Source organism: Equus przewalskii, chromosome 13, assembly GCF_037783145.1.
Source record: "Equus przewalskii isolate Varuska chromosome 13, EquPr2, whole genome shotgun sequence".
NCBI lineage: Eukaryota > Metazoa > Chordata > Mammalia > Perissodactyla > Equidae > Equus > Equus przewalskii.
In genome coordinates, this window is record NC_091843.1 from 4,397,238 (window position 1) to 4,405,712 (window position 8,475).

The window sequence follows — 8,475 nt, forward strand, 5'->3', positions numbered from 1 at the left end:
CAACTGGCCACATGGGACAGGGTTCTGCACCCCACGGTGTGGGTTGGGGGAGCTGAGTTTGAACAGTAACAAGGTACCAGTTCTGCCACTTCCCTGAGCCTCAGTGTCCTCATCTAATAAATGGGACTAACCTCACCGACCTTGTGGCTTGTCTTGAGGTTCCAATCAGATGATGCAGGCTGAACCCAGCACGGCCACGGTGACCACCGCCACCAAGTTAATTAAAAATAACAAATGTGGCAGTCTACAGACACCAAAGGCTCCTCCTCTTGCCGCCCTAGGTTTCTCTCCTCTTAGCAGAAGGAGGATGCCGTTGGGTGTCAAAGACCTGGATTGGAACCCCAGCCCTGTCTAGGATGGCCACCTGGGACCTCGGGAAGCCCAGCCCTGCCTCATCTGTAAAAGGGGACCCCAGACAGCCGCGCACTTGAAGGCCCTGGGCTACAGGAGGTGCCCAAGCAACAGGACCCTCTCCTTCCTTCTGCAGCGAGGTCAGCCTGGGGGCTCTTGGAAGTCCTGCAGCCACCAGGCCGCCGGGGTGCCCACCGGCCAGTCGCGGATCCGGGTCCCGGGGAAGGCGGTGGGGGCGGGGGAGGCCGCGAGCCGCGGTGCCCGGAGGCTGGACGGCCGCTCCCCGGGCGGCAGCCGAGCGCTCAGCCAGGAACTTGTTAACAGGCCCGAACAAAGAGCCGCTAATCCGGCGGGCGGCCGCGGGCGGGCTGGCGGGCGGAGGGAGCCCGCCCCTTCCCGCGCGGCCGCGCGTTCGTTCCCAGCGCCGGCGCGGGCAGGGCGGCGGGCAGCACGCGCAGCGCCCGCTTCCCCTGGACGCCCGCGGGGGCGCCCTCCCCGGAGCCCCGGCGGGCGCGGCTGCTAATTGCCGGTCCCCTGGGCTCGGGCTCCCATTGGCTCGGGTCCCTGCCGCCCCACCGCCGCTCACGTGTTCCGAAGCTCGCCTGGCCGGAGGCCTGCCTCTAGCCCGTGACCCCCGCCGACCAAGCTACGAGGAGGACGGGTGGGGGTTGTTTTGGGGAGGAGGTAGGATGTAGTCACGCCGGGGAGGCTAAAGGAAGCACTCCTACCTGCCTGTGCTGGGGACCCTCTTTGGGAGGGGGGGGCTGGAAAGATGCCGGCGTGGGAAAACCCAACAGCCCCTCAAATCCGTTTGGTCTCCACCCCAAATAGGAGGAGGTACGGTCTAGCTGGAGCTGCACTCCCCTGCAGGCTCTCAGGTGGACGTGCTGGGGTGAGGGCATGGGAAGTCCCACTGGCCACCCTGGCTGGGGGGTATAGGGCAGAAGTGGCATATAGGGTCCAGAGCTCCCTCCCCAGGGGCCCTGCAACTGTCCCTCAGGCTCAGGCAATTGACTGACTCCCCCTACCCAAATCTCAGCCGCATATTTTCCTGGAGCTCAAGGTGACCCTGAGCCTTCCAATCGGACACAGCTCCGACATCCGGGGATGGGAAGGGCCTGGCTCTGGGGGGCTCACCCAACAGGACGCTGGCCCTTGTTGCTCTCACCATGGCCCCCTCCCTCATCTAAGTGGGACCTAAGACTTGCCCCGTGTGGCCTGCTCTGGGGATGAGCACTGCGCTCAGGCCTCTCCTGATCTCTGTGAGTCTCCCCCTCACCCCCATTTCACGGGGGACTAGGATGGGCCGGCCAACAACCACTCCTAGAGGGGGAGGGGTGGGGGACTTCTGTATGCCCTGCCCCTGGGCGTCAAAGTGGGCAGAGAAGAGACGCCAGGCCTGTCCCCCATTCCCAAATGGAGGCCTCCCCTCAGGCCCCTGCCCTCCCACCTGGCCCCCCAGCTGCAGCCTCTCCCACAAAGATGGCACCAAGGACTCTCCCAAGGAGAGGATGGGAACAGTGCCCTCTGCCATATCCATCACTGTCAAGTGCTAACATTTATCAAGTGCCTACTGTGTGCCAGGACTGAACTGCATCAGTCTGCCTAATCTGCACAGCAGCCTGTGAGGTAGGTCCTTTTATGACTCCATTTTAGAGACCCGGAAACTGCAGAAGAGCAGGGAGGAGCTGGATCCATGGCCAAGAGCAGGCTGAGGCACAGCACTCACTCTCAGGACTGACCCTGCACTTGCGCCGCCCATATTTTGCACCCTAGGCACCTCCCTTGCCTCACTCAATCCCAGCCTTGGTCCAAACCCGGACCACAGAGCCTGCCAACTGCACCATTCCACCACCTGCTCGACCTGCATGGGGTTCCGGCTCCAGGGCAGGCTGCCTGCGGCATCTGGCGGCATCTGGCGTCAGTGCCTGGGAAGAAGGCGGGCCTCAGGCACTGGCGCTCTGATCTTCTGAGGGTCGTGAGAAGGCCATGGGGTGTGTTCACCAGCTAAAGCTCACCCTGCTTCCTGGCTTGGGTGCTAGGACTCACAACTCCCACCTCTGCCTCACAGCCACCTGGCTCCAAGGCAACGCAGGCAGCTGCTGCAGAGTGGCTGGCAGCTTTGGCAGGTGCTGGGCAGGTGTGAGGGGAACCTAGGGGAACCTGTTGCTGAATGCATGTCCAAGGCAGCCTCCCCAATAGAATCATCAAGCCCAATCCTTTAGTATACAAAGAGGCACACAGCCCAAAGAGGGTGATTTGTCCAAAAACACACAGCCACCAAACGGCAGAGTCGGGACTAGAATTGAGTTCCATCCAGGGTCCCCCTCTCCTTTGCTGCCACGTTCTGTGTGCCAGTGCTAACCATCAGCACACAGCTCCAGGACAAGCTGAGCCCAAATCATCATCTTCACAGAACTCCCAAACAAAACTCTTTGCACACTGGAGGCATCGATGTCTGAATCAGGCCCAGGGCCCTGCAGGGGGCGATGCGAGTGGATGGGGGCCGCAGGCTTCTTCCAACGAGACGAGACGCACCGACTCCTTCCGGAGGCTGGAGCAGCGAGAAGGGGAGCTGCTCACACTGAGACCCCCTCTTCTCCTCTGTCTGGGCTTAGGCCCTGAAGCAGCTTAAGCACCAACCTGTGCTAACTCGTGCCCCTTCAAATGCCCGGAAAATGGAGGCAGGAGACAGACACGCCACAGGCACCTGCTCCATGTCAGAGCCCACCAGGGCAGTCTCTCTGAGTTGCCCATCAGCTCCTTACTGTCGTCCCAGGAAACAGAACTGACCCCATCCTACAGGGGTAGAATCAGGCTGGGGCGTAAAAGTAACTCGGCCAAAGTCAGATGGCTTGGAGACCCAGTCCTGTCTTCCTCAAACCTCCTGCCCTTTCTGCTCCACCTGACAGGAAGAGAGGCCCGAGGCGTCCCACAGGGTGGTGGACCCTTCGATGCCACTCCCATGGAGGAGACGAGGAATGAAGGGGTGGGTGGGTGGAACTGATCGCAGGAAGCTGAGTGCCCATCTGGGTGGCAAGGATGGTTGGGGCCCAGGGGCCAGGCTCTCCTGGGGTTCAGTCTCAGGAACCAGGAGCCTCGAGTAGGTGCAGCACAGAGTAGGCCAAGTCTGTGTGCCAAGTCCAGCCCAGAAGACGGGGTGGAGCCTGAGAAGGAAGCCCCAGGACAGACTGTCGGGGTCAGGAAGGGCAGTGCCACAGCTTGGTGCCCCTCAGCCCCACCTTCCAGGGGCTTGTGCCTGCAGGTCTGGGGGCCAAAGTGAAATCATTCACATGAGAAGATGCCCATCCTGGAACATCAATGCCTGGGAGGGATGGAGGTGGGCAGGGAGGTTCCTATGCAACAGACATGGACATATGACCTGTGTGGGGGCCCATAACACATAAGCTCATGGGAGCTGGTTTGCTGTCTGTGGGTGGGGCTTCAGCTTGCTCAGCCCCACCCCAGACAGCCTCCCTGGAGCAGGGCAGACTGTGTTTGGGGTCAGGGATGGGGACGGCTGCCAAGGGGGGCAGAGTAAGTTCCCCTTGCCCAGCCGGAGAACCCAAAGTCAAGCGGAGGAAATAGAAAAAGGCAGCACTTGACTGGCTGGGACTCGGGGCATGCTGGGGGCTGAAAGCAGAGTTACAGAGACAATGGCAGTACTTGTGGGAAGCCCTGGCGAGAACGAGGAAGAGGTGACTTGGGCCAGAGGCCTCTAGCAGCTGCCCCAGGCCCCAGGTGCCTCTGCAGAGCCCAGCAATCAGTACCTCTGTCCTGTCGCCACTCAAGGCTCATTGGTGTGCCACAGCCCCTGCACAGGCCCTGGGAGGAGCTGGGGAGGCCTCCTAGAGGGGCTGGATTGAAGCTGGAGGCTGAGATAAGCAGGGTGGAGATTGGCAGCAGCAGGGGGCTTGGCCTAGGTCTGGATAGAGCTGAGGAAGTTGGGGTGTGGCGGGCAGCATGGCTGGCAGGGCCACGGGCTCCAGGTTCTGCAAGGCAAGGGAGCTAGAGTGCGGAAGCCAGAGCCTGTGTGGGGGTGTGGATGCCTGGCCCACCGGCAGTCAAAGCCAGGAGGACGCCCATTCCCCAGAGGTCAGCCCAGTGAAGGTGGCAATGCTTCCCTGAGGGCCCCAGGCTCGGGGCTGGACTCTACCTGCTGGTACTGGGGAGCCACAGAAGGCTTCCTAGTGGGGTTCCCCCCCTGGGCACCAGGGGCATTAGTCTAAGTGGAGGAGGCACAGGAGGGGGAGGAGTGGTGGTGGCCACTGCACTGGTCCAGGTGAAAAGGGTGAGGCAGAAGGGGGCTGGAGGAGGGGCAAAAAAGGAGCAGAGGGACAAGAGCAATGTCACAAGTAGGGCTGAGCTGGAGGACTTAGTGACAGATTAGACATGAAGCGTGAAGGAGAAGGGAGAGCCAAGAGGGACTGTAAGGTTCTTAGCCCTGAGCTGGGGGAATAAGGTGGGGGACTGGCAGGGCTCTCGGAGGAGGGGGCAGGAGAGGGAGGGCCTGGAATGAGCAGGCACAGGCATGTGTGTATGTGGACACAAGTGTTCCCAGGTGGCCGCGAAGCCCAGCACCGGGGCCTTCGCCTAGAGAAGAGGTCCCCTACCCCGAGCTTAGGGCAGCTGCTGCCTTTGAGACTACATGGCTTGAGTCTGCAGGTCTGGGGCCCAGAAAGGGCCCAGGAAGGGGTGTAAGACTGGAGAGGCCCCTACTCCGTGGCTGAGGCCCAAGTTGGCTGCTCCTAGAAACCAGGTCAGGGGCTCTTGGTTGGGGCTGTGGTACCTGGGTCAGTGTCAATCCCAGGCTCCTGAAGGAAGCCCCTCCCAACACAGGTAAGGGGGAGCAGGCAGGCCAATCAGAGGACCAGACCTCTCCTGGGGACAGTTGGGGGACTCCAAACTCAGCCCACCCCATACCCAAGGCAGAGTGAGTGAGAGCAGGGTATCTCTTAGCCCTAAAGAATCAAGACACCTTCCCCCACAAACCAACTGTTCCAGTCTTGGAGTGGAGGTGGACAGAGGGGTCCAGGACCAGCCCTGAGGATGGGGGTGGGGCCGGAGAAAGAGGCTACCAGGATAGATTGTCAGGGTCAGCATGGGCAATGCCACCACGTGGTGCCCCTCAGCCCACCTTCCAGGAGAGCCAGGTTCCATGGGCCCCTCCCCCAAGGAGTGCAGCCATCTGTGTGACTGGGAGACTGACAGATGTATGCGGCCCACAGGGGTGGGGAGGCAGGTGCCAGCCACGTGACTGGGTATGAATGGGAAAATCCTGTGAGACAGGTGGGTCCTTGTGTGTGGAGACACAGAGAGGGGTCTACCTGGGTGAGCGTGCTGAAGGGACAGGCTTTTGTGTTAGGCGGTGACTGAAGGTGGGCGCTTGGCTGGGGGACCTGGAGGCTGCAGTGGTGCTGGCCCCCAGCGCCCCCTGCTGCCTGGCTGGCCATCCCTCCCTCAACCGCTCACACACACATTTTTCACTAGCTGCTGGTGCCGAGGAGTTGATGGGCGGTGCGGGAGGAGCCGGGGTCATGGCAGGGCCAGCCTGCCTGGGCACGTGTGCCCAGAGCCTGAGCAAGACAGCAGCAAAGGGCCTCAGCCGAGAGAAGGGCCCCTCCACGTCCTTCAGCAGCTCCTCCCACAGGCCTGAGAGGGGATGCCTGGAGGCAGGCTACGCTCTAGGGCAGCCCTGCGGCACTGGCTCCCCGGGCAGCCTTGGCCCAGGCCCCGACAGGGGCCCCACCACTCAGGATGTGGTTCCCCCACTCTACGGCCTCCTGAGGGATCCATGTGGCACCCCCCAGGCTGCACTGCCCTGACTCACCCGCACTTATCAGCCTCTCATCTACACATGCTCACCTGTGCAACTGCTCACAACCGCCACACACATGTGGCAGCCCAGTTGTCAGACACGCTCATCTGGCCACACACATACCAATGCTGCACACACTGCCAGCTCCCATCATCACCAGGGCACACATACCAACCCACAGCCCTCACGTGCTCACGTGGGCAACATGCAGATATGACCACACAGCCCTCTCACACATATCTGACTCAGTAAACATTTCCTGGGCTCCTACTTGGTATCTGGCGACACTACCCTTGTGAGGAACATGAACACCCCCAGCTCGCCATGGTTAGGGGTCCAACCCACACCCCCTGAGTGTTGCACACACACTCCTAACACACACATGTATGCAATATGAACACATACCCAACGGCAGTGCAGCCTCCCAGCTCGGTCAGGATTAGAAGGGGAGGTCATGGGGCAGAAGGGTTTGTAAAGTAAGGATTTGAGGGCTGATGGGGTGATGGAGAAGGGAGACAGAGGGAGGACTGAAGGGGCAGGATGGGGAGTGTGGCCAGGCAGTGGTGGGTGCAGGATGTGCTACGCAGAGACCCTTTAAAGAAACAGCCATCAGCCTCAATCATTGGGCTGGTCTCTGAGCTCTCACTCATTGATCTCCCATCAGTCTGGCTTTGCATCTTAGGAACTCCAACAGTCCCTTCTGACACTCCTGGGATCAACAATGGCCCGGCCAGGGTGGGGGGCACCCCCCAGGTTCTCAGGGCAGCAAGAATCAAGAATTGCTAGGGCAAGCCCCATAACCCCTTGATCACACAAATACCCCTCACCGCCCCCTCCATACTCACATAAGCTCAGCTCTGCTAAGAGCATAGTGGGGGGCAGAGATCAGGAGGCCCCAACAGCTCAGCCTAGGTGGAAGCTCAGGGAGATCAGACAAAGGATGCAGGGGAACTGTCCCCCACCCCCAAGGGAGGTGGGCTGAGGGCTGAGTTACCGGGCTGGTTAGGGTGGTTGACGGGACAAGAAGGGAAGGAAGGAGGGCTGTGCAGTGAAAAGGAGACGGGGAAGTGCGACCCGGCGCGCACAACTCTGGCCCCCATGCACCAAGGAGGCCAGCAGCCATCGCCAGGAGCCACAGCCCGGGCCAGGGGCCGCGGCGCTTTGTGCGGGCTGCAAGGGCTGGGGGCTGCTGTATGCGCCTCCACGCCTGAGTGTGTGCGTGTGCGAGCGTGTGCGGCGGGGACAGAGGAGGACACTGTGTTCCGAACGTGGGCAGAGGCCAGGTGCCAAGCTGGGAATTGTGAGTAGCTGTTTGGGGTAGATACGAATACCAGGAAGAGGGGTCTCAACCCCCCTCCTCGATCTCCTGGACACTGGGATGTGGTCAATACCCTCCAATCTGTGACCCTTAAAGTCAGGCTCCCTGGGCGTTGATTCAACCCCCCGACCCTGTTCTGGGGCCCGGCAGCCAGCAAACTTCCCCCGCCCGGAGGCGTGGGGTGTCTACACTCGCCAGCCCCGCGCGCTAACAGCTGCTCTTGGACTTGGCAGAACCCAGGCTTCCGGGGAAGCGCGCGGGGAAGCTGCGCAGCAGCTAGGGGCGGCCCCCGCGTCCCGCCTCGCAAAGTTTGGCCTCGGGGGGCTCCCAGACGATCCGGCAGCGCGGGTCAAGAACCCCCTAGAGCAGCAAGCGTTCACGCGCACAGTCCCCCACAAGCCTCCCCAGAGCGCGCGCGTGACTCACCCGAGCCGCGGAGCCAGGCGGTGAGGACTATGCCCAGGAGCGCTGGCCACAGGCCGGGCCGGACGGCCATGGCCGCGGGCGGGTGAGCGGGCTGGGCGCGGGGCCCCGCGGGCGGGAGGGCGGCTTTCAGCGCCTCGGCCCAGAGCCCCAGCCCGGGGCGCCCCCGGGGCCCATGCCAGCGGACTGCGCTGCCTCCGGGCGGCCGGCTGCGGGGCGCAGACGGCGCGTGGCTCCCCTGGGCACCGGGAGCGCAGCAATGCAGCCGGGGCGGAGCGCAGCGCCAGCCGCGCCGCGCACCAAGCCAGCCGCCGCGCGGAGCCCGCAGCCGGGGAGCGGGCCGGCGGGCGCCGCAAAACCCGGACTGGAGCACCGGAGCGGGGCGGCGGCCAGGAGGGGCGGGGGGGGGGGGGGAGGAAGGAGGGGCCAGGCCGCCCCGCGCCGCGTGCAAGGGCCACGGCCAGCTCTGGGGATCCCTTCCGGCGATGCTCGAGGCTCCCTTGGGGAGGGGCTGGGGTGGTGGGCGGGGAGGCCTCCCACCGCCCCGTGCGGTCTCCAGAGACCG

At 62.9% G+C, this 8,475-nt stretch overlaps 1 protein-coding gene across 2 annotated transcripts in view; it reads right to left on the reverse strand.

The window, feature by feature from the left end:
- Nucleotides 1-8,260, reverse strand: part of UNC5A (unc-5 netrin receptor A) — a 61,343-nt gene extending 53,083 nt beyond the window's left edge. Inside the window, exon 1 of one of the 2 annotated variants that reach the window (XM_070570275.1) lies at nucleotides 7,914-8,260. In XM_070570275.1, coding sequence (XP_070426376.1) covers nucleotides 7,914-7,983 — 70 coding nt within the window. In that variant the 5' untranslated portion in view covers nucleotides 7,984-8,260. The remainder of the gene's footprint in view (nucleotides 1-7,913) is intronic. The other variant, XM_070570277.1, reaches the window with a different exon arrangement.
- Between the last annotated feature and the right edge of the window lie 215 nt (nucleotides 8,261-8,475).